This window comes from Tinamus guttatus, unplaced genomic scaffold, assembly GCF_059628265.1.
Source record: "Tinamus guttatus ecotype Peru unplaced genomic scaffold, ASM5962826v1 Tinamus_guttatus_pri_ptg000232l, whole genome shotgun sequence".
NCBI lineage: Eukaryota > Metazoa > Chordata > Aves > Tinamiformes > Tinamidae > Tinamus > Tinamus guttatus.
Genome location: NW_028288766.1, coordinates 228,202 through 253,949, shown reverse-complemented (window position 1 = coordinate 253,949; position 25,748 = coordinate 228,202). Strand labels below are relative to the sequence as shown.

The 25,748-nt window shown below is 42.4% G+C and overlaps 1 protein-coding gene across 1 annotated transcript; it reads right to left on the bottom strand.

Annotated features, from left to right (window-relative positions):
* Window positions 1-59: 59 nt before the first annotated feature.
* BPHL (biphenyl hydrolase like) lies at window positions 60-17,260 on the bottom strand. Its single transcript, XM_088525644.1, has 7 exons — window positions 17,164-17,260; window positions 14,261-14,364; window positions 11,644-11,810; window positions 7,800-7,953; window positions 5,376-5,507; window positions 2,688-2,811; window positions 60-190 (listed from the first exon to the last, which is right to left on the bottom strand). The coding sequence occupies exons 1-7, from the start codon at window positions 17,247-17,249 to the stop codon at window positions 103-105; spliced, it is 855 nt and encodes a 284-aa protein (XP_088381770.1). The 5' UTR covers window positions 17,250-17,260; the 3' UTR covers window positions 60-102.
* Window positions 17,261-25,748: the final 8,488 nt, after the last annotated feature.

Genomic DNA, 25,748 nt, shown 5'->3' with positions numbered 1-25,748 from the left:
GGACTTAGACCTATCTAACTTGAAACAAAATGGAAAAACAAGTAAAATGGCTAAACAGGAAAAGGCAAGCCACCTCTTACATATCTTATTTTACAGTTCAGATCATCCTAAGAATTCTTCTACTTGTCTGTTGAATTCATCTGCGAAGCGCAGGTGTAGATTATGCTTTCCTTCTGGCATCAGAAGCAACCTTAAAAGACAAAAATCATACTCTGAAGATGAGCTACATTCCATGAGCGTAGGTAATCAAACTGGTTGCAATTTTTACTTGCTCTTGTGTAACCAGGTACAGAAATAAAGGAACTTGGTAGTATCCCAGCATATTTGTTGGAAGGTCATACCTTAGGCTGTGAACTAAACAATAGATAACTGCAAGCACCCTGTTCCAGAGTGGGGAGAATATTTAAATCTTAAATTATGATCTGGCCTAGACTTGTTTTCTAGAATTTTTTTTTTGGTTATCTGCAAGCAAGATATTTTGGCTTTCAGGTGAGCAGACTGTCTCTTTTGAAGAAATGTGAAGTGCTGAGCTATCTTGCCTCTTTCAGAGAACTGCAGTTGTGCTGGACAGTGTGCAAAGCAATAATTACAAAAATATTGGTAATTTGTGTCATTATCCAAAGTAAATTACAATTTGACTTTTGTTTCAACATGTTCTTCTCTTTCACTCTTAAAGACACAACCATCTGTTACTCTGTTAAGAAAAAAGAACCAAGAATTCTAACAAGTGTTTAGAGGTAATATGTACAAAGTTGACCTCTCCAGACTAACCATACTGATATGATTGCAGTAAGGAGAAAAGACAATTTGTCATTTTTTCCTATCTCAGGAAAAAAACAATACATATATGCTGTGGGTATTACTCTTAACACTTATTTTTTCTTTCCCCTCTACAAGGTTGGGGAATGACTTTGGTCTGTCAACTGCTGTAGGTTTTCAATAGACAACTGTAACTTACATTATCCTGTGTTGCCTTACTATCATTTAATTTCTACTACAGCATTTTTTCCCCTTCAAATTTCAGAAGATTTCTATTAGTGATGATAAAAGTTGCTTTTTCGGGGCGGGGGAGGAGAAGGAACTGTGCTCTGCCAACATTTGCACTTTCTCTAGTGCCCCTCTCTGATGTTCATTAAATTTGTCTCTTCAGAGAGAGCCAGCAGAACGTAGATGCACAAGCCAACAGTGCTGCAGATGGTCCTCAGCTGTCTGTTAAGCCACTCTGATAGTATTCAAGTATATCTACGCCATACAAACATAAAATGATGGCAATTCCCTTATCATGACAGAAACAAGCAGTGTATTTGTGCTCCAGTCAACACAACCTTCTATTTTTACTATTAGAAAAGAAATCTGCATCTAATTTGTTGCTAAACATATGCTAAATTTAAAGTTTTCTTTCTCCTGCTCAAAGGAGAACCTCAGCGCCAGTATAACAAGAGAAGGGGAGCACATGGTTAAGTATTAAGCTATGTATAATTTTCCAAAACATCATTACTAGCCTGATTTATTTTCTGATAGATTCACGTAAGAGGAAAGTACTTCAGCATGAAGACATGGAAAGTTCGGGCTTTTTTTTTTTTTTTTTTTTTTTTTTTGCGCGGCAACTTCTAATGCTGCTTCCTTCTCAGCTTGTTTTCCAAAGAAAAACTTGCAGATCCTTGTCTACACAAAGATTGTGATGACTTGCCTTCAGAGCTCAGTAACTAACTGGAGCACTTTGGAGCTCAGGGAACACTAACAAGATGCTCGGTGTCCTCAGCAGGCAAGGTGGGAGAAACCTAACTAGCAGGCGTTAGAAAAATACCTGCCTGGAGCTGCTAGGAAGCCCTCTTGTGCTTGTGTCTCCTGTGGCAGAAGGTGTTTTTGTGAACAGAGGAGATGACTTTGAAGTAAATAAATACCTCACATTTTAGAGAGGTTATACCAATAGAACAACTTCCTTCACTCTGCACTCATAAAAATGGACTCTATCCTTGTGTATCTTTTCTCCAGTGCTATCCAGTGTGAAATCTTGGATTTGTGTTCAAATCTATGAAAAAAATCAGCTGTTGAAGTCCCAGATTTTTATAGGTGGTATTTATGAAGTTCTCAAATGGAGCAGATGCTGCTACAAGATATTTCTTGGAAGACATTTCTTGGTTTTCAAGTTGGGAGAAATATCTCTGAGCATTATTGTATTATTTTTCTCACATTATTTTGTTTTAAACTCACAAAAAAGTCCTCAGACTTTGCTGCCATTGTTCAAAATTTCAGTACCCTGTATACTTCTCTCTTAAAAACTGGAAATGCTGCTCCATTCACAGCAGCTAAATTCTGTGTGCTAGTAGACGGGAGAAATTAGACACCATGTAACAAAAGGAGTGCAATAGCCATGATGGAGAATTTGCTTGTTCGGCCAAACGTTAAGGAATGTTTCTGTGAACAGGTGGAAGGGGGCGAAGGACCTCACTTGGGTTGTTTTGGAGAGCATGTGGAGGGAGCTTATGAAAGTAGTAATGCTATTTGTAGCATAAGAAAGGGACTGTTTTTCTCAATGTAACTTACTAAGGGACTTCATAACAGTTCTCTCTATGGCAGAAAGAGCTTGCCCAAGCTTTTTTCTTTTTTTTTTAATAGTCTGGCACCCACTTACTTATTCCCTCCTTTAGTTGTGCTTTGTAGATAAGCAATGACACATAACTCACCGAGAGCCTTTGATGTTCTCATGGATGTATTCTGCATGGGCACGCGGAACCAAAGGGTCCTTCCCACCATGAATTATAAATGTGGGACATTTAATGAGAGGCAGCAACTCTTGACAGATATTACCTAGGGAGAAAATAAATGAAGGTCACAGTTTAGTTTTAAATAGTATGAAAGACTGAAACTGATTCTGCAATGATTGTGAACTCCAACATGGTTCAAGCCATTAGCTCTCCTTGTGACTAATGAACAGATATTCTAGAGAATTATGTAACTATGACTGTAACATTTCTTTCTTCCAAACATGCCAGTATGTCACTGAAATTGCTTCAGTAATGGATACTTAGATGGATACAGTGGATGAAGCATTTCAGGCCCACATTTTTCCCGAGGTTGACACTGTAAATTCCAAGCAAATACATGCATCGCTTCCCTGTTCTTAGAGTCTTACGGTATCCATGGTTTATGCCCTACTTTGTTACACTGGTTATCAGGCATCAAGTTATACGATTTGTTACTTTTCCCAACAAGTTAACTTGCTATGATGGCTGTTCTACTTCCAAGTTCTTTGTTGCCTGTAATGTATAACCATTTAATACGAATTATCCAAAAAGTATTCAAAATTATTCTTCCTAACTGTTCCTTTTACAGAATGTTGAGAATAATTTTATGCCTACCAGTCTTTAATCTCAGTGGAACTAATTTTAATGCTTTTCCTTAAAAGCTTTTTATCCCCCTACCCTTTTTTTTCTCATCATTTAGTATCCCAGTTTCTATACTCTTTGGCCAACTTTCCATACTCTCCTAAGAGAACTTACAGGCAAAACCTACTGAATGAGTTTTAAGTTTCACTTTGAGTTAGCCTTATGTTCTATTTGTAAATGTTTCCTTACAGTTACCAGCGCAGTTAAAACTTATATATGCATACGTTCCTTAGTTCTTAAGTAGTCACTCTTTTACAGAGCTCTCCAGTCATTTGGCTATGCATTGTGTCCCAGTTTGCAGTTCTGTCCATTAACTGTTTTCTTTTTGAATACTTTGTCCATAAGCTTCAAAACCCTGCACAAATGTTGATTAAATTTCACCCTAAATAACAAGTGACTTTTTTTACCTAAAGCCACAGTTAGCAGTCAAATTAGAAATGAACCTGTTTTGTACTATAATCACTGGGTACTGCTTACTCCAGTAAGACAGCCTTTCAAGAAAGTCTTGAATTTTGCAGCTTTAAGCAGCATGTTCAGTTTCATTAAATGCTGACATTCTCTTTGTGTTTATTTCTTCGAGCAGCTCACACTGAAAGCTGTTCCGCTTAGGGCAAGAAGTCTATTTCTTAAGAAGAATTTGATGATGATGTTTTCAAGAAACAAAGGTTTTGTTACCTTCCTCTTAACTATTTAGTTTTCTAATTTGATGATTTTTATTAAACCCTTTTCTTCTGTGTTCACAATTCATAACCTTTTCTGTGGCATGACTTAAATTCTAAATTGCCTTCCCCAAGTAGTCCTGAGAAAAAAAACGGGGACTGATGGTTGCTAATATTTTTTTGCAGCAAATGTTAGTCTTCTCTCAATATCTGACCCAGTTACAGCATCTGGGTAATTCAGCTCCTTGTTACATTTCTCCATGTGTTGTCTTTTTCGCAAAGTCACTTCATCTCAGTGTCAGAGGGAGATGCAGACAGTAAAAGGATGTGACAGTCAGTGGCCTTTGGACCTAAGAATAAACTAGTTTTAAGGGGATGCATTCTAGAAAGTATACAATAAAATAACATCATAAATTGTTACATTTCTCTACGGGAAAAATTCTACTACCCTGTTGCTGATCCTTTGAAATCTATATGGAAAAATACACGGAGAAATATATTTTTTTTCAGTAGTGCCTGCTGCCATTTAATAAATGTCACTTCTCATCTTTCATTATGACAGCTAAGGAAAATATACATAAGAGAATTATAGACTCTTTTGTTTATGCAATATGCATTTCTATTTCAGGAAAATGAAAAGCAATTTTCCTCTGCATTAAAACAGATCTGCAGATTATTATTCATGATATCTTTGGTTGAAGAGATCTATTGCAGAAGTTGCAGAAATCTGCAGTGATAAGCATTAAATTATGATTATATTATACAGCTTAGTTCCTCTTTTTGTATTTTAAATACCTAAGCTATAGCAAGAGGATTTTTAAAATATATTTTGTAATCGAATTCCCTGAAATTGAACTTCCTTCTTTTTGTACTCACTACACTATATTCATTTTGAAATAGTGCTTAGGTTCCTGCTTGCAGAAATGAACACACCTTGCTTCTGGGATACCTTAACAACGTTACCAAGCAGTTACCCCTGCCACTCAGAGGAGAGGGAAAAATAAGCTTAGGCAGAATCACTCCTGTTCAGAGTGCATAAAAGTGATGATTTAATAATGTACTTTAGTGGTGGAGTAAGGGGTGAGTCTCTCCAGCTAAAGCCTTCCATAAATGTGTTTTCCTCCTGTACCCTGCTGGTTCTGTGAAGCATTTACAAATTAATTGCTTTACTCATGAGTGTGAGTCAGACACAGTTTTTAATACTTCCAATGCCATATGCAGAGGTCTTCCTTTTCTGCTTGCTAGGAGTACTGTTAGAGAGATTTTTACCCAGATCTGTCTGCTATCGTATTTTTTTCCCGTTTATCACTGTAAAAGTCTGTCTTACCGTCTGATTTTTCGGCAAAGCGAGATATTCCATCTACCCAAGCTTCACAAGTTTTTGCAAAGTATTTATGTCCATACATCTCTTCCAGTGGTTTCTTAACCTTTTCACTCCACTTTGAAACATCTCGGATGCCTATAAAAAAATAACATTGAAATATGTTAGGATATTTCCAGCAACCAGATATGCTTACACAGTACCGTAAGCTCCTAATAAATATGAGTAAATTTTCAAATCTGCCTGAAGATACATGTTTCAAAGTTGAATTTACATTCAACAGCTAACTCTGAGTAAGGGAGGTGATGTTAAAAAAAAAAAAAGTGTAAAAAAAAAAAGGGTTTTAAGTATCTCTGCTAAGTCTTTTTGCAAAAGACTACCTTGTTACTATGGTCATGAGAAGCTAAAAAAAATATCAAAGGCCCAAGCCCATGACTTCTGGTGTTTCTTTATCGAGGCCTTACAACAAGAAGAACTCAAGGAGGTACTTTCCTTATGAAAAAAAAAATATTTTTATAACAGTTTGCCAGAATTGGCAATCCTTTTTTTATATCCTACAGCCTTTTGCTTTGGCTCATGGATGGAAGTTCTCCTATGGTTCCTACCAGTATTCAGAGGAAGGAAGCTCTTACTAAGGCATTCCAGCAGGCTGACATCATGGCACATTTGCCATAGTCTAGGAGGAAAATAAGCAAGTGTACTTAGCAGAGCCCTGTGACTCATGGCACGATGGCTAAAGCTGTACAAATAATCTGACATTCTGCTTTATTTATCAGGCTTATCTATTTCCCCCTCTCAAACTTTGAGCAACACTCACAGTCGAGATGATACCCATAAGGGTCACAAAACTATATTGCACTTGTATGGCCTTGAATCAATAAACCTCCAAGTAACTCTGGCAGAGCAGAGAAGGTGAAAAGAGACTGAAAAGCACTGAATCATCAAACAGCAATGTCTACAACTAGCAGAGTTTTTAATTGGTTTCAAATGGAGAGCAAGGGAAGAGAGGAGTGAGGAATTAATTAGCTTGCATGAAACAGAACCTGTCTGGTCCAGCGAGCGAGGCAGTGGTGAATGAAAGGGTTGTTTTAGAGCAGCCTCTGTTGGGTAACCTCTGGCAAACAAACAAGTCTGGTCATTCCTGGTCAGCTTGTTACTGTGCAGCCCTTTCCCTTCCGGCATCCACATGCTACCTTTGCAGCTAGTCTTACTCCACATTGAATAGGGAAAGAAGGCCCAACGCAGAAAGGGCACAGATAGCAAAGAAACATCTTTCTCCCCTAAGCAGCCTAAGATGATCATTCTTGCAGGCACTAACTATAGCCCTTACAAAGTAAGGCTTTTTTTTTTGACATTTCAGTTTGTTAGCAGAAGTTGATACACACATTTCATAATTGTTATGTAATAAAAACTCCATATACACAAAAGCATGTAAAGAAATAATTTAGCACTTTTATACATCTTGTAAGCATTTTGTTTACTGTATTTAAAGAGTAATAACAATAGTAATAATCACTACCACCTTCATAAAAAATGCTATAATGCAGATGAGGGAACTGCACATGTGCAATATTTACACTTGTATTTTAGCTGAAGCCAGGCAAGATTCCACAGCTGCTACAAATCACACTCCAGTTGCTTAAATTAAACTATGCTTGGTTACATTTGCTGAAAATCTGTATTACTAACTCTTTTAACTTTTAATGCAAGAATAAGGTCATTTCTGAACACCTTACTGTTTTTTGCTGTTTTTCTTCAGAGGGACAAATGGTCAGATTCTGTTTCGCATCAGTGGAAAAGGGGTCAGAAATTTCACGCTTCTTCATTTTTCAAAGGTTTTGTAATTACGATAATGAGCTTCAAAGGAATGCAAATTATAAAGGGATCCTGGGATGTTTACTTGAATGATTCATTTGCTTCCTGAGCTCAAATGGTAAATTATGAGCTTGTTTTCTTACACTGTGTATTATATAGCCCCTAGAGGCAAAGGAGTTATATATTAGCCCAGTAATTTTCTGTGGACCTTCTCTAAAGGTTGCGCAAGAGCTGAGAAAAAAAATCAAGCCTGGAGTCAATTGCTTTATTTGGAATTTATTTATTGGAATTTATTACAGTAACATTTTTTTTTTCACTAAAAACCACTGATGAACTATTTGTACTTTATGCTTTAACAGTCTTTGTTAAGCAGTTTGTTATTTTTTTAATCCTACTATATTAGCTCTGGAGTAATTGTTAGAAAGCTTTTTACTAGAGCTTTAAACTATCCTTGTTCTTAGCAACATGGTGAATTTTGTGCTCTGTTACTTCTTTTGTTTTTGTTATGTCCTCAACTCTGTTTCCACCGAGCCTTAAGATGACTAAGATCCTCAGATCAAGATGAAACGAACACCCTTCTTCAATAATATGATTTTCTTCTAAATTTGTACATACCATTATAAATTCTCACATCCTCTTGAGTAACACTGGCATTTGCTCCCCAAACCACCAGCTTGTGGATAAGAGCTGGATACTTTGCAGCTGCAATCAGTGCTGTAATGCCACCATCACTCCATCCCAGCAAAGAGAACTTCTTAAATTTGAGTGCCTTGATTGGTATAAGAAAGTTACATGCAAATCATCAGCTATTTTATCAACAAATATCAAATATTTCTTGAAAACTGTCTGTAGAGATTCAAATACAACACTAAAAAAAAGAATTATAAATAGTTTTCATAATTAGAAAATATAAATCCCTTCAAAATACTAACACATTTTCTATGTGATTGTTTCAAATTTTAGGGCCTACTTAACATGTGCTCATTCTTGCTTCCTAACTTATAACTGTACACTTTAAATGTCACTTCATGGTTAATTGCAGTTCAGAATATTGATACTGAAATATATCCTTCTCCAGAAAGGAATGCTGTGAGCAAAAAAATATGGTCACCGAGACCTCCATTCATTCTCACTTCATTCACACTGCTTTCCACGATAATTTGTTTTCTCATACACAAAAAGCTGCTGTAGCGGGTAACAGCAGTGACAGGGAGAGGAATTTGCATACGTGGTGTTCAGTGGGCAGAGGGTGAGGAAGCAAAAGTGACTCAGATGCAAAAGCCTGAAGGCTGCACACAGACAACCTTTAGTAGCTAAACAGTTCTTACAGGCTGCCAGACACAAGCCTTGGTTTCTGAGTTCTCTAACAAACAGCTACAGTAAGAAGGTTTCAGTGATTTTTTTTTTTAGAGGCAGAGATTATATCCTTTGAGATGAGATTAAAGGGAGATATTGTGCTTTTGGAAGAAAAAGAGAAACAGTTAATTGATTTAGTTGAATTGTTCCTTGCTGTTCTATTGCTGGACTCAGTCTTGTTTTCTTCATTCAGAAGGCCAAAAAAAAAAAAAAAGAAAAGAAAAAAAAAACACAGGAAATGAGAAAGAGAAGAACTGCAGAGAGATAAAGAGCAGTTTCTAGGAGCTGAGCCCTGCTTGTAAACTTGATGCTCAAGTGAGAAATAGCCTTATCAGTCAAGTAGAAACTTGGCAAACTAGTACCACTATCAGGTTTTCTCCTTTTTTTTTTTTTTTCCTTAATACTAGGCTTGCTCTAACTTTGCTCAAAAATAGAATTTATGAGATAAGGTGTAATTAGCACACAGGGGGAAAAAAAGAGTAGGAAAAAGAAAAGGACATACAAGGACAGACCTGACAGCAAGAAAAAGCACCTTGAGTTTTAGAAGATCACATATTGGCCCTGGCCTGCTGAAAAAGCAGTCCCCTGCAACCACCTTTCAGTGTATGGCCCTTGAAAGGTTACTGGTATCTCTGCAAGCTGCAGGAGTTGACAGCCACTCTTGTAAAACTTAGGATTTTGTTGTTGTTGCTGCTGCTGTTTTCCAAATGCCAAAAGCAAATTATGGAATTCAACGCTGGCTAATGGGCAGAATAATCTATTAAAATTTTTGCCTAACCCTTCAGCTGAAATCTGTTTGCTTCCAGTTGCTTCTCTAGTTTGCTAGCCATTATCTCAATGAATTCTTTCAGTTGTCTCAGTACGTCTTTTCAGTGAGAACAATTTTACTTATTCTCTTTGGCCTTCCAAAAAACAATGAGATGTAACAAATGTGTTGGATGTGGTGAACATCCTTATTTGTTTGCTCTAATCTTGAACTATTCACAGTACAGGTCTGTGCCTAACATTGGCAACAACCCAAGAACTGATTACAGCTCCTAATTTTGCAGGTAAACTTCTGCTGGCCCTACTCTGTAAATGAACAAAACTCTTTTTGAAATCACTTCTTCCATCCAAGCCTCTGTGAAATGCAATCAAATGATCATGTGTGCTCTCACAAAAAAAAAAATTTACAGCCTTGAGCTGTAATACAACAGCGCTCTGTACTATGAATTTCCATTGGCTCAGAGGAGGTGAACCACATATAATGGCTGCAATTGATCTCCAAAAAAATTGGAGAGGAAGAAGCCCATCCTTTCAGTGGGGCAATAGGTCTGAACAGCAAGAACATCTTACATGTCAACACTAATTACCTCCATAATGAGCATTTTAATGCTATTGACCTTTTTTAATGTTGAGACATGGGGATGGAGTGTGGCCAAGCAGACTTAAAACATTTACTTTTTTTTTTTCCAACCGAATTCACTATTTTTATTTTGCTGCTGCTGTTTCAAGTTGACTCTATCACAGAACACATACAGTGATGCAGAGCCCTGACATCTGTATCAACCTGCTAAATACTCTGCAGAATTTTAGCTTTCATTATTTCACAGAAGCTTCCAGCAGTCACAGCTCCAACAAAGAGGCCAAAGCCCAGAAGAGCCTCAAGGAAGGTTCTGAAAGCTCACCTATACGGATGGGCTTAGTGGTGCAGGCTGTGTAAACCAACACACTACTGTAATGCCCTCTGCTTTAGAATAGCTGGGGCACAACATCACAGGAGTTAAGACTTTGTTTTATTCCGGAAATCCTAGATGTATTCATTCCTTAGGTTTTGCAGCTTTGTATTTCAGGCTAAAATAGAAGCAAGTTACCCATGACTACAAGCTACCCTTGCTTGGAAAGATTCAAGTAATTTGTTATTATACATCTATATCAATAATCTTCTTAAAAAAGGATGCAGTTACCTATAATTTTGCTGCAAATAAATCTACTAATTTGTTTTGGCAACTTTTTAACATTAATAAGCTGCTGACCTGTCTGTTTGCAGACTACACAGCTTCATCTTTTTGGGAATGGCTTTGGTTTCTTGTCTGCATTCTTTAGTATTTGAAGAGAAGCAGAAAACGGGTTACAGTTTTTTAGACTGAAATTTTGTCACCTCTCCTTGGCAGCATGTTTATTTTCTGTATTACTATAGCAGAATAAATTGGTGATTCAGGAGACTATTTCCATGGTTAGAGAGCAAAACAGCATCTTTATCCTGATAGCTGTCAGACTTATTTTGTTTCACTATGCAGACTACTCCAGGAAGGCTGCATTTTCAATTATTTCAAATGGTTCTACAAGGTTACTGCTCATTTCAGAAACACAGTTGGATTCACTGTCTGAATCTTGTCTCATATTTCTGGAATTTTAATGCTCTGCCAACTTTCTTAACATGGCCAAAGAAACTGTATAGTGTAACATAATAGAGCAAAGTATTGGTTAAAACTAATGATTATAAAAATCAGACAAAAGAACACAGATTTGAATTGTAGAATCTCTAAAAGGAAAGACAATGACAACTTAAGATCATATTCTTCATAATAACAAGAGTTGTTTTAGTTATTAAGATCTGGTACAATTACAGGAATTCTTCGATTTCCTACACAAGTTATTTTGGTAATAGGCCTTAAAGCTCAAAGTGTCAGCTTAGTTTCCAGATCAATGTTTCAGATGAAATGGGCTGCTCTATTGCCAAGACTCCATTAGCTAGAATTTTTTTAAGAAGGCTTCACCACTGTAATCCCTGCAGTTAAGCCACTTAGCATAGGCTTTGGTTTTTCATACATGCTTTGCCTACACTTTACATGGCTCCTCATTGCAAACCTCTTAGGAAAAAGTATTTTGGAGTCAAAATGTATTGCTTTATAACTGGTTCTCACTGTTGAATTTTTGTTTATTGGACAATGAAAATATTTTCCAGAACAGTTTTTAAGCTCTCATTTGTATGTTCTTCTGTGTAACTGCTGTTTACTGGGGGTTATATACTTAACAGTACTGTTCCCTTCTCTTCGAAGTTTGAAGAAAAATGGGTTTTAGAAATATATATGTTAATAATAAAATCTCAAAATTAATTTACCTGCATAAGATCTACAGCATCTTTTGCATCCCTCTCAAAGAAATCTGGAGGAAAGTCTCGAGGTGGAGGGATGGATTGTCCATATCCCCGAGGATCCCAAGCAACAATTGTGAAAAGCTTCTTGTTCATAGACTTCAGCTGCGGTCCAAAATCAGTTTGACCACTTCCTGAAACGTCATTTTTTCAGTTAAAGTAACCACTCATGCATATATAGCATACATACTACTTATATCTTAATATACAACATGGGACAACTTATTTCTTAATTCTAAAAAATGATGCTATCTATCAGCTGAAAACATATTTTATCTCTGAGTATTGCAGCTCTCAACCAGGAAGTACCATAATAAAAATCTATAGAATATTTACAATAAGCTTAAAGCAAAGTATTTCTATAAGGCCTGCAAAGCTTACTAACTGTTTTGCTCTACACCAAAACTCTAACACAGAATCAATAACTTAAATCCATACCCTATTTGATTCCAAGTAACTATCTTTAACGGTGATAAAGCAGCAGGATGGTCATTGCTGTTCATCTGGACAGTACAGATGAAACTTAGCTTAATGGAAAGCTATTCCACTGGTGTAGAATTACATTAAGTAGGGCCATAGTCAAAGTTTGGGTTAGGAAAATTGCTGAAGAATGGATTTAAACTTGAACTTTTGGTTGAACAATCTAGAACAATTGCTTCCTTCCCAGTGAAAGGAGAGCCTAACTTTGGCTAAGAAGTTTATGGTCTATAGGTGAGAAGCATTGTATAATACAGAGTTTCTTATTGATGAAACACTTCGACAAGACAATTGCTATTTAAATTGAACTTTCAATGCTGTATTGACTGAGGAGACAGTGGTGACATGAAAGCACAAAATAGTAACATCTTATTTTTTCTAATATGTAAGTTACCAAATAGATATCAAATTCAGCATTTTTTTTTCTAATGCAGAACTGTTTCCTTTATGAATGACTCACATTTTCAACAGATGAAAAAATGAACTGCTCCAATATGGAAAATACTATTGCATTGAGCTACCTATGAACACTAGCATGAGGGCCAGAAGACTACAATTTACTTCTCATTTGGATTATGGTCATGTGTTAACAGTATCAATACTACTGCAAATAAAAATGTCCAGCTCTAGTATATCACACTTGAATGATATAAATCGAATATCAAAATGCGTATGTGTAATTATGTCACAAAGGCTGTTTAATGCTATTTATGATTTGTACTTGGGGGATCATGTCCTCAGGTATCTCCTGCTATCTCATCAGTTGGTCCATATGACAAAAGAGGTTCTATATAGCATGCCATGATGAGCTGACTACAGTCTGACTGCAGCTTTTCTCCCTTGCAACACCAATCAACAGCTGTTGTCAGCAGCAAAATAACAGGTTGTTTGAAAAACAGTGACACAGCATGATTTATAATAATCATGTATTTCTAAACAGGCTTTATATGAGCTTCTTCACTACCCTGCACATGCCTGTCATGCTATATTTTTTTCAACTTAAAAAAAAATCCACAAATGAAAAGCACATCCAGATGATGTATTTTCTTTACTTAGTACTTTTCCATTTAGGAAGAAAAATATCATTTTATTTTACTATATGCTATTAATAGTCTGGAGATTGATTAATTCCACTGACCTAAAAGCATTTGTTACCAGCACACTTGTTAGTCTGTTATTATTGTAAATAGTATATAATATTATTAAAAATTTAGGATTCAGAAGGAGGACAAATTTGGTGGTTTATTGGTTGGTGGTTTGTTGCCCAAAAATCTGCGGCCATGGTTAATAATGGTAAAGATACTAAACCTTAACTATCAGTGTTTGTAATAATGCTAACTGAGCAAACACAATGTACAGATAATAATAGTATTACCTCAGAACAGCAGACGTCCTACTGACATCTTGGTATGAATGGCTAGCAAGTTTGAGTGGTTGTGTAGTGCTGAATGTATTGCAAGAATCCAGAAGAAAACCTTGGGTTAATTTTAAATGGTTGTTATCAAAAACAGTGGTCTCATCAGCCAGATATCACACCACTAGCAGAATCTGTTTTCCATCCCTAAAAGCCACTGAGAATCTTAATGATATTCCCAAGAATGAGCAAAATGTGAAAACACACTTTAAATCAAAAAGCCCGTCTCATCTGTGTCTTTTTCATTATGGGACCAGACTGAAGGTGCTGCATTACTACTATTAATCCCACTGGAATGCACCTCCTTTCTAAAAAGGAAAGCAGCCTTCAGCCTGTGTCACAAATACAGCTCACCTGATTTTTTTTTGATACTTTGTATCTTGCATAGTTATTTTCCACCTGTGCACAGTCAGATCCAAAAGGTATGAGTGACTGTGTAAGGACACAGAAACTCAGAACCAGCATGATTAGGTATGAAGTGCTTGGGCAGACACATAAAACCTTTAAAAACAGTTTTCTGGTTACCATAACTGTGCCTTAATTTATCTTTCATGTGTAGCATTCCTTTTAATGATAATACTTCATAATCAGGTGTTAAACATATTATAAAATAGTTTTGTGTACAGTAGCTCGGGAGCAGACAGGATACAAAAGAGGTAGTTGCTCTATCAAGAAAAGACAAAAGCTCCCCACCTAGCATGCCAGGAAGCAGAAGAACTGCGTGGTTTCCTTCTCCTGTCTGCTGATAATGCAGGTGGACTCCATTCACTTGGATTTTGGCAGATGTTATTGAAGTGCTGGGGACACAAGAAAGGGAGAGAGAGAGAGAGAAAGCCAAACATTCAGAGAGAAAATTCCTACCACTACATGCTCACCCAAGAAATACAAAATGATTACTTTTTCTAAATATGAAGGACTACACAGCGAAACTTCTATGGGTCACTTGCCCTTTCATGAAAGCACAGAAGAGGAAATAAAAACATGACTGGGGCATAAAAGTATTCAATATGTCACCCCTACGTAACATTTGTACCCAGTTTCACAAAGGCAGCTAACTGGCTTAAGCCAAGGGGGACAGCCAAGGGGAGGGCATGACTGTACAGTAAGGCGAACATAAAAGCAGCTTTAAATGGCTACAGAAATGTGTTGAAATTAGAGTATTAGAGGCTAAACCTCATTCTGTCACAGAGTAACTTTCAAAACGGCTGGTGTTCACCTTGTTATTACTAAACTGAACCTCACCATCTGCCAAAGAAACTGCAGCCTATTGTTGCAGTTCCTTATGAACCACAGGGTCTGCATGAAAAACACCATGCACTGAGATGGGGCTGTAGGGGTGGGAGAAGAACGTGACAATAATAATCATGTCAGTGCAGCCTCAACAGTGGGTAATGCCTAATTGGAAAACACCACGTGACAAAAATACCCTGCAGAAGCACACTAAGCGGGAAAACTATCGTAAACTATCAAGATTACAGAAACTGACACAGGGGACAACATCCTCCCTTAAACATGCAAATTAACCTTGCTCTACTAAATATGACCTATTTGTAAATGCAAATAGTTAACCTGTGAATCTATTTATAGACACAGACTCCTAGCGAGAACACAGAAGTTGCATATATTGATATGCAACCAGTGCAAACGATTGCATCAGGACTCCAGTTAAGTCTGTGGCCTAACAGTTGCAGGGGATCTTTTTGCCAGACTAACTCATTTTGTCTAAAGGCGGCAATATGAGTTTTGCCAACTGATTGCCAAACAGCTAAGCTTTCTTCAGTGCATTTCTGTTTACCTAGATTAAATACTGTTGCCCCACTGATTTTATTCAAGTACAGTGAAGTACAGAATCTCACCCATGTAGAGATCAAAATCTAGGATTTAAAAGTAAAAGATAAAGAAAAACAAAACAAAACAACAAATAAAACACTTAAGTCATTCTCATGAGGTAGCTGAAAATGAACAATAGCCTGTGAGCTCAGGTTCCCCCCAGCTCCTTACAGTGGCAGACCAAACTGCAGAACTTGTTCAATGTAAAGCCACTCGGATTTCACATAAAACCATGGTCTACAGAGCACATCTAACAACACCACGTACTAAATCAGGGCTGTGATTTTGCGGAATAGGATCAGCTCTTTCCACCTGTGCAGATTCAATCTGAATAGTGGAGCATAAGTACAGATAAGTTCAGGAATGAATACAGGCTAGACATCAAAGAAAGCCATCATGCCATTAAAACTTCTTTGAGTTTTGCTGAATTGTTACAGCATGATGCACAAAATGATTATTCTGGCTGTATTCTTTAACTTATTTTAAGTAATCACATCTGATACAGCTATGCATTTCAATGCTTAGCAAATCCTGAATGTAGCTTTCAAGTACTTTCTTATCCTTTTTTTTTAAAAAAAATCTGATAGCTTTGCCTTTTCTCTATAAAAGGAAATGTTTTTTTTTTCCCAGTATACCATCTTTTAGTTTGCTCTCATTTCAATAGGTTACTTTATCATAGTTCTTATCATTGCAGTTAAGCAGCTCGGTTTTAAGCTTCTGCTTAATGAAAAGCAAAAACATGACCAGTTCTGAACAAAATGGGAATAACCACCATCCTGCTACCTTTTTTAAGAGGCAAACACATTGTAGTTTTCATAGGCAAGAGAAATAATTTATATTCTGCTTTCCGATCCAGATGGTAGTTTTTTTTTTTTTCTCCAGGGCTCACACAATAATTAATCTTAAGATTAATTATTAATACCATAGGTTCAAGAATTTGCCAAGTTTGTCATGCTTTTCTGTTCTTGGATTACATCCGAGTGTAAAGTCTGATGAAAAAATGGAGTTTCACAAAATTTTCAATTTTCAATACTTTCTACATTAAGAACAGTAAGTTCCTGTTCATACGTGCCAAGAAGCTGTACTGAAATTGGCTCCCCCTCTTGCAGATTTGGCTCCAGCCACACCGAATTTCCATGGGTGCAAAACCACTTCAACATGATAGCTACCACGATGACTTCACTTCTGTTATTTTTTTTATAAGACTGCATTTTTCACTGTTTGGCCCAGCCATGTTTGGAGAAATGACATTTCAAACAGCTGTCTGTAAGCGAGGTGGCAGTGTTAAGGTTTACACGGTGCCTCTGTTCACTGAGGCCGTACAGACGCAGAGCGTGCAGGTGCAGAGAGGTATTAAACCTTGCGCAGGGCCTTGTTGGGAGGCCACGCTTCACCTCCGAGTTCCTAAGAGTGCATTTTAACCCGTGAACTATGTTTCTGTTTCAGCTCTGTTACAAAAACAAGCCAATCTTTATCTATCTGCGACGTTAGGGTATAACGGTATAACGTCTGTTTCACTTAACAGAATCTGCGTAACAATCAGTATCACTGTTAATCTGACGAGAAGGGGCCAAGGGGCCTTGCGGCCACTCAACGCAACGGAGAGCAAGCAGCCTTGGAGAGCTCTTCCCCCCTACAACACCTCCTCTCCGCACCCGCACCGCGGTCGCGGACCCGGCGCCCCGCAGCGCGGCCGGGCCCCGCGCGCGCCGGACCCCCGGCCCAGCCCGCCCGCGCCCCGCCGGGCCGCCCTGCGCGCTCGTTACCCGCAGGAGGCGGCGGCCCGGCAGCCCGGCGGCGCGGCCCGCAGCAGCGCCCGCAGCAGCGCCCGGCCCGCGCTCCGCCGAGCCATGTTGCCGGGCCGCGGCTCCGCCTCCGCCCTCCCCGCCTCCCCAGCCCGGGCGCGCGGAGCCGCCGGGGTTTGCGCCGCGGGGGCGAGCGGCGTGCGGGGCTCTGCAGCCCACAGGGCACCTGGCCCTGTCCTTCCCGGAGCCCAGGGAGGCCCCGCACTACCGGGAGCCCGCGAGCCCGTGAGGGGAGCACAGGCCGCCCTGGCACCTTCCTCCCTTCAGCGCGCAGTCTGGGAAGGTGCAGAGGCCACAGCACCAGCGCAGCGCTCAGAAATGCTGCAGCGTGTTCAGGGCCCGAGGGGATTTTTCTTCTCAGCGGTGCGCGCAGCAGCGGTTCATGTGCAACACTCATAGCAAGCTCAGGAGCACCCGCTGTCACCGACGTGAAGCTGCCCCGGCGCTTCGCTCCCTCCCAGCCGTCCCTTCAAAGGCGGCTGCGAGGCCCCGGCACTGCGGGGTGATGGCGGTGGCTACGTGGGGTAGGGGCGAGGGGGGCCTCTGGAATGGGTCTCTGGAAGGGGACACACGCGGTCCCCTGGGTGCAGGGAAGCACCGGGAGCGGAACAGGCGGTCCCCTGGGTGCAGGGAAGCACCGGGAGCGGAACAGGCGGCCCCCCGCGCCCAGGGCGCTGCGCAGCCTCCTCAGGGACGGAACCTCCCGCGCCGGGGCGGCCGCTCAACGCAACCCGCAACCCTCCCCGCTGCGCACGAGACGGGAAAACCTTCCTCCCACCCCCCCCCCCTCCGCGCGCTCTGATTGGCGGCTGCGCGTGTCACTCAGGGCAGGGCGACCGCTGCTGCGGGAGGGCGGCGGCGGCTCCTCCTTCGCGTCCCGCCCCTCGCCGGCGGCCGTTGGCGCCCGGGCGCAGCGCGGGGAGCCGGGGCCGCCGGTGGGGAGGGAGAGCTGCTGCGGAGCGGGGGAGCCCTCCGTCCTTCCCGCCCACCTGCTTTTTTTCGGCCACTCAGAGAAAAGGGGTTTCTGTGAGGGCCCTCAGTGTCCTGTTCCCATCCCAAGGCCAGGCTGGATATTAGGAAAAGTTTCTACATGGAAAGAGTAAGGAAGTATTGGAACGGGTTGCCCAGGGATGTGGTGGAGTCACCATCCCTGACAGTAAAAGAAACATGTAGATGAGACACTTACGGACATGGTAAGGGTGTTGAAGGGCTTATGGTTGGACTTGATGATCTTGAAGGTCTTTTCCAGCCATAATGATTCTCACCTTTCTCACAGAACGGTTAACTGCATCTGCAAACACCCCATTTTAATAGTATTTCTATTTTTCTATTAATCTCCCTTTTCTCTCTCTTCTCACGAGGGCTTCTTTCACCAGCTTTCCTCTACCTCTCCTCTAGTTGTATGATGAATCCTTTCTACTGTATCCCTTAGCTATTCACCCAAGTCAGGGGAATTTGTTACATTTCCTTCAGCCATAGAAGGAGGAGCTATGTAGGAAAGATAACTCCTTACATATCCTACATATGTAAATATGTTGCAAGTCTAGAAAGTAGAGGCATTTTAAACAGGAGTGAAAACAGATTACAAAGTTTGCAGGTTTTCCGTCTGAAACAATTAGCAAAACAGGAGATAGGAGCCTCTTTAGATATGGCCAAATAGCAGAATGCAGGACAGTTTCAGTGTGTAGCAGGAGAGCAAGCTACCTCTTTTGATTAGTCGACTGTGAGCTCCAGCCATTATCTGACAAAATGTGATGTGGGCAGTGACCCTCACAGCACAGATGAGCTCTGAAAGTACATTAAGGCCCTGCGAAACTATATGGCTTCTAGGTGTTGTTGGGCAAGAAAGAAGGCACCTTGCTCTGATAGTGGATTGCTTGCGATTAGCTCTACTAAAGACCTTAGACTTGAACAGTTTGATCTGCTCAAGGGATAAAATGAGCCAGCATGCTCATACAGCTGAGCTAATCTCTTTATGTGCTGGCTGTCACTGTGCCTGTCACTCCCCTCACAGAGTTATTGGTCCTGTGCAAACAACTGGCAGCAGAATGGAAAGGGGCAACCTTTTGATTCTTGGAGCAATTGTGGAGCTTCCAATGAGCTCAAGAGGATATGTAGAGGTTGGCCTGTTTTGAGAAAAAGCTTCTCATTCAGGCATAAGGCAGGAGATTGTTTTCCTAGATTTGTTTCAAGCCTTTTGCTACCTCTAGAGCCTTCAGCAGGAATGCTTCACAGGCAGAGGGCAGGCCATCACTCTGGCTAGTTGTTCTCCTTTACACTTGGGACAGAAACATCCCTGGGAAAGAGGTCCCTCTCGCTGGTACTGTAGGAGCAACCTGTGAAGTTCAGCAGAAAGTGAGGCTAAGTGTTGTGGGATACAAAGGCAGTTAGGCCGCTCCACAGGTACTTGTATTGTGCCCCAAGTAGCATGGGCACTTGATGGACCAAGTTTGGCCAGGAAATTAGAGCTCTTTATTTAGGAAGTCCTGACCAAACATGTTGGCAAGATTGAGTTTATGATGCCATGCCAAGGGTCTAAGGTCCACACACTGAAGACACTCCCCAGGCGGTCACAGTCCCCAGTGAAGCTTGCACTGCCCCATTTGCCCCAGTTATGTGAGGAGCTTTTCCCTCTACCCCAGTTAAAGCCAGAGTTATAGATTCTCACCATGGTTTAAGTTACAGAATCATAGAATCCTTATGGTTGGAAAAGACCTTCAAGATCATTGAGTTCAACTGTAAGCTCATCACCACCATGCCTGATAAACCATGTTCCTAAGTGCCTTTTCTACATGTTTCTTAAACACTGCCAGGGACGGTGACTCCACCACTTCCCTGGGCAGCCTGTTCCAATGCTTCACCACTCTTTTTATGTAGAAATTCTTCCTAACCTCTAACCTGAACCTCCCCTGGCGCAGCTTGAGGCCATTTCCTCTTGTCTTGTTTTCAGTAGTTATTCTGGAGAAGAGATCAACCCTCACCTCACTACAACCTGCTTTCAGGTAGTTGTAGAGACTGATAAGGTCTCCCCTGAGTCTCCTCTGGGCTAACCGACCCCAGCTCCCTCAGCTGCTCCTTGTAAGGGCTGTGCTCCAGCCCCCTCACCAGCTTCGTTGCCCTTCTCTGGACATGCTTCCGCACCTCCATGTCCTTCCTGTAGTGAGGGGCTCAAAATCGAACACAGTATTCAAGGTGTGGCCTCACCAGCACCGAGTACAGGGGGACAATCACTTCCCTGGTCCTCCTGGCTACACCATTCCTGATACAAGCCAGGAGGTCGTTGGCCTTCTTGGCCACCTGCTCACACTGCTGGCTCACGTTCTGTCATCTGCAGCACTACATGGGGTTATTGTGACCGAAGTGCAGGACCCGGCACCTGGCCTTGTTGAACCTCGTACTGTTGGTCTCAGCCCACTGATGCAGCCTGTCCAGATTCCTCTGCAGAGCCTTCCTACCCTCAAGCAGGTCAACTCTTCCCCCCAGCTTGGTGTCATCCGCAAATTTGCTGATGGTGCCCTCATTCCCCTCATGCAGATGATCAATAAAGATATTAAACAGGCCCGTCCCGAAGAGTCCCAGTGCCAAATGTTGGCATCCCAGGCAGAGCTGGAGGCACAGCTCATGATCTGGTCCTCTTCCTGCCCCTAGGGCAGGGATCTTTGTTCCCTAAACCATTTTCGGCAGGGCTGGAGATGCAGGTCCCAATATGAGCCTCTGCTTCCCCTCTGCTTGTGGGCACAAGGTGCTCACATCTACATCCCAGATGCAGCTAGAGCTGCAGTTCTCCCGCCAATTCCCTACACCTCACAGGGCAGGGAGTTTCCTGCACTGCTGGCACCCTGGAATGTGCTGGAGGTGCAGGTGATGATCTGCACTTCTCCATCCCCACAGGGCTGGGCACTACTCCCATCTCCCGGGATGGCAGGAACCTGCAGGCTGGAAGCGCTGCCATGCCTGGTGGGGAGAACTCTCTCCTCCTGCGCTGAGCTGAGGCAGCAGTTTCACTTCTGGGGTCAGAGGTATGGCAGAAATCACTTGGGCTCTAGGCTTCTGGTGGCCTCATCCACAGGGAAAGAGCTGTAGACTATCTGCCACCAACCTTAGCAGAGTGCTACTTCCAGGGCCACACCTGGTACCATCACCCTGTGGGCATGGAAGACATTTTAACTGTCAAACGCCAAGTGTGTTTGTTGAAACGGCAAATGTGCAAGCCAGCAAGCTTGCAGTGCTGTGACTGCATTGCAGTGAGCTGGGGTGCTCTGCCAGTTCATTGTTCTGAAACGCAGAGAAAGGAGAACTCCAGGTGAGTAGAGCGGATAGCATCAAAGTCAGAGGTTTAAAAGATGTCGCACTACGCAACATGCACGCAAAACAAGGATCTTCAGCGAAGTATAGAAAGTGTTCCAGAGAACACAAGGTGAGCTATATCGGAATATCTCACAGGCAGTGCAACAGACAGTAAAAGTTTCAACACGAGTTCATGGGTCATCATGTGTTAATTTGGGATTGAGGAAGAAGCAGGTGGTAACTAGAGAGGCCACGGGAATGAGCGCAACAAGTCCCAGAACCTCAGTATATGCTTCTGTGGAAGTTCCTGTGCTGCCAGTGATCCAGACTATGATTTAGACCTACCTGGAATTCTTTGAAGCCCTCAGCTTCCTAGGAAACCCTGCTCTGAGAGTTCAGGCCCTCTTTCAGGTGCACTATGTTTACTGAGATGCAGTTCCTCTCTCAGGCTGTCGTTCTGCTGCGAGGCAGCAAGCCTTCCTGTGAGGGAAGCCGGGCGAGCCACACGTGAAGGCTGTGCTTCTCTCTCCTCTCACTTGCCCCAGGCATGGCACCTGTGAAATGTCACCCTGTAAGCTGCCCTTGAAGCCTTGCCCAGCATAGTCCTCCCAGGCCTTAGAGTGAGTTCCATAGCATGCACAGATGCAGAGCTGGGCAGACACTGTGCTGACACCGAGGGACAACCCCCACACTCCTCACCTCTTTGCCTTTGCTTTCCTCAGGCAGCATTCAGCTCAGCAACTGCCCCTTTGGCGCTCAACCCCTCTAATTCCAATTGCAAGCCCCAGCTACTCAGGCTCTACTCTTGCTTGCAGGCTTTGCCATTACGGCCAACAACTCTGCCCAAATCAAGGGGCAAGCCAGCCAAAAGAACCTCCACGTGAAGGTCCTTCTAAATGGCAGAACACCTCTCTGGTGCATCTGTCACTCCTCCCGCTTTTGTATCCTCAGCAAATGTGCTGAGGGTGCACTCTGCCCTGCCCCTTCTTCTAGGTCAAAGTTGAATGGGATTGGACCCAGTACTGGCCCCTGGGGACAACGCTAGCTACAGCCTCCAGCTAGAGTCTGCACCACTGATCACAAATCTTTGAGCTCTGCCATCCTCTCAGCTCTCAATCCACCTCCCTCTCCACTCAGCTAACCAACACTTTCTGAGCTTGCCTATGAAGATGTTATGGAAGACACTGTCAAAAGCTTTGCTGAAGTCAAGGGAGACAATATCCAGTGCTGTCCCCTCATCTAACCAGCCAGCCATTCCATCATAGAAGGCTGATTGGATAAGCATAATTTCCCCTTGGTGAATCCATGGTGACTGCTCTTGTTCACCTTCTTGCCCCCACATGCTTAGAGATGGCATCCAGGATGCACTGTCACATCACCTTTCCAGGGATGGAGGTGAGGCTGACTGGCTTGTAGTTGCCTGGGTCCTGGGTTCTTGACCTTCTTGAAGACTGGAGTGGCATTTGCATTTCTAGTCCTCAGGAGCCTCTTCTGTTCTCCATGATCTTTCAAAGATGATGGAGAGTGGCTCAGCAATAACACCCACCGGCTTCCGCCACACTGAGTTCATCCCATCAGGGCTCATGGATTGTGGGTGTCAGGTTTGCTTAAATGATCTCTAACATGGTCCTCCTCAACCAAGGGCAAGTCTTCCTTTCTCCAGACTTCCTATTATATCTTCCAGGGGGCTCATCCTCTGGAATGCCATCAGTAAAGACTGAAGCTTTACCTCAGTAGACCCTCAAGGGGCATTCAGTATCTCTGCCTTCTCTGTATCTTTGGTAACCAGGGCATCCACCCCATTGGCAGGGGATCCCTGTTCTTCCTAGTCTTCCTTTTGCTACTGATGTATTTGAGGAAGTACCCCATGTCCTTGACATACCCTGCCAGATTTAATTCCAGATGCGCCTTGGCCTTCCTTGTCACAAACCTGAATACTCTGATGATACTCCTATACTCCTCCTAAGTGGCCTGTCCCCTTTTCTATGTTCTGTGTACTTCCTTCTGTCTGTTTTGCCAGGAGCTCCTTGCTCATCCATGCAGATCTTCTGCCCGCTTTGCTTGACTTCTTACTCATAGGGATGCCCAGATCTTGAGCTTGGAGGAAGTGATGCTTGGATACTGACCAGCCCTCTTGGACGCTCCCTTCCTTCTAGGGCCCTAACCCTTAGGATTACCCAAGTAGGTCTCTGAAGAGGCCAAAGTTTGCCCTCCTAAGGTCCAGGATTGAGACCCTATTTACTGCCCTGCTTCCTCCTCGCAGCACCCTTCATCTCCTGGTCACTGTAGACAAGGCTGCCCTCAAACTTCATATCTCCAACCACTTGTCTTTATTGGTTAGTACCAGGTCCAGCAGCACACCTCTCCTTGTTGGTTCTCCATAACCTGTGTCAAGAAGTTATCATCAATGTTCTGCAGCAGCCTCTGGGGCAGTTTGTGCCTAGCTGTGTTGTCTTTCCAGTAGTTACCAGGCTGGTTGAAGTCCTCCATTAGAACCAGGCCCTGTGATCATGAAGCTCCTTCCAACTGCTGTTGGCCTGCTCATGGCCTGCTCATGGCCTTCCTCTTCCTGATCAGGCGGCCTGTAGTAAACACCCACAACAGTGTCGCCCCTGTTGGCCTGCCCTTTAATCCTCACCCACAGGCTCTCAACTTGCACTTTGTCCTCCCCTGTGCCTGCCCTTTAATCCTTACCCATAAGCTCTCCACTCGCTCTTCAACCACACCAAGGCAGAGCTCGATACTGCCCAGTTGCTCTCTCACAAAAAGAGCAACTCCCCCACCTCACCTTCCAGACTTGTCTTTCCTTAAGCACACCGCCATCCATGACAACGTTCCAGTCCCGTGAGCTATCCCACCATGTCTCTGCATCTGCAGGGTCACATGGCCTTGTGACCGCACATATCTTTAATTCCTCCTGTTATTCCCCACGCTATGTGCACTGGTGTACAGGCACTCCATGGAAGGAATTGAGCCTGCAGGTTTTCCAGGAGGGGTGCAAGAAAACTTTCTGTCGTCATGTCCCGTACACTCATCCCTAGCTGCATGCACCTGCTGGAGGCATCGTGGCTTGAGCAATGTCACACTGACTGCCCTGTCCCTGTACTCTCTCCTTGCCGAGCTTAAAGCCCTCCTAACCAGGCTGGACAGGCTATTGGCAAGGACATGCATGTCCCACTTAACTGAGGTGGCTTCCATCTCTTCCCATTATTTGTCAGACTCCACTCCAGCAACCCCAATGTTGATTTCTTGGGGAAAAATGGGGAAGCCTGTAAGTTAGTATAAGCTGGTCCTTCCGCAATGCGAAAAGTTCCGTAGATTTTAAGACCAGAGGAGGGCACTGGCTCATGTCACTGGACTTCCTACACACCACTAGATTTTCCAGTTCACCCAGTTGACCCTGTACCGAGACCTACAACCTTGCCTTTGACTGAATTGTCTGCTACCCAAGAGGGTTTCTCTTGTTAAGAGCTAGCAGGAAATTTTGGACATTTCTAAGTCAAAGCAATAAGGCAACATGGTAACTTCTGAGGAATGGGCAAATGTTACTGTAGCAAATACTCAATACAGCCCAGGTTCAACAAAAAGAGAAGTATGGGTTTACATGGATCAACAATATATAAATGCTCTGGTACCTGTGGAGGGATGACACACCTTCACACTAATTTCTGATGAAGTCTCCAATCCGGATTATCATTTCTATCATTGCCTTATGCTAAGTAGCTGTAAAGCTAATCCAAGTTTGTTGGTATTTGCAAAGATCTCACTTTCATTCTGCTTTCAATAAAATGGTGGCTGCTCTTATCAAACAGCAGAAATCCATTGAGACTATGCTGTTATTAAACTGTTCATTTTCTGACTTCAACCAGAATTTAATGAGCAGTCACTGCTTGTTCTAGAGCCAGAAGAAGAAGGTCCCAAAAGATCTGCTGGCAACATTCATCAGTTTCACTGAAGTAAGAGGTGTTGTCCTTCATGGACACAGCTTGGTATAATGATTCTCTGGGCATAAAACAGCACAATTCTTCCTTTGTAGAATCTGCACAGTAAAATTTTGTCAATAATTGTAGCTAAAGCAGTGGTAGGAGCATTCTCAGGCACTGGACACGATCAGCTACAGAGTTGTCCAGCACAACTCTGGCACTGTGTAATAGCCCTCAGTCAAATGATTCCTGAGCATGACACAATGAAAATACATTTTCCTGGAAGCAGGGTGCTGCATTCCAGTTAATTTAGTGCCCAGGAGCCTTCCCAGGCTC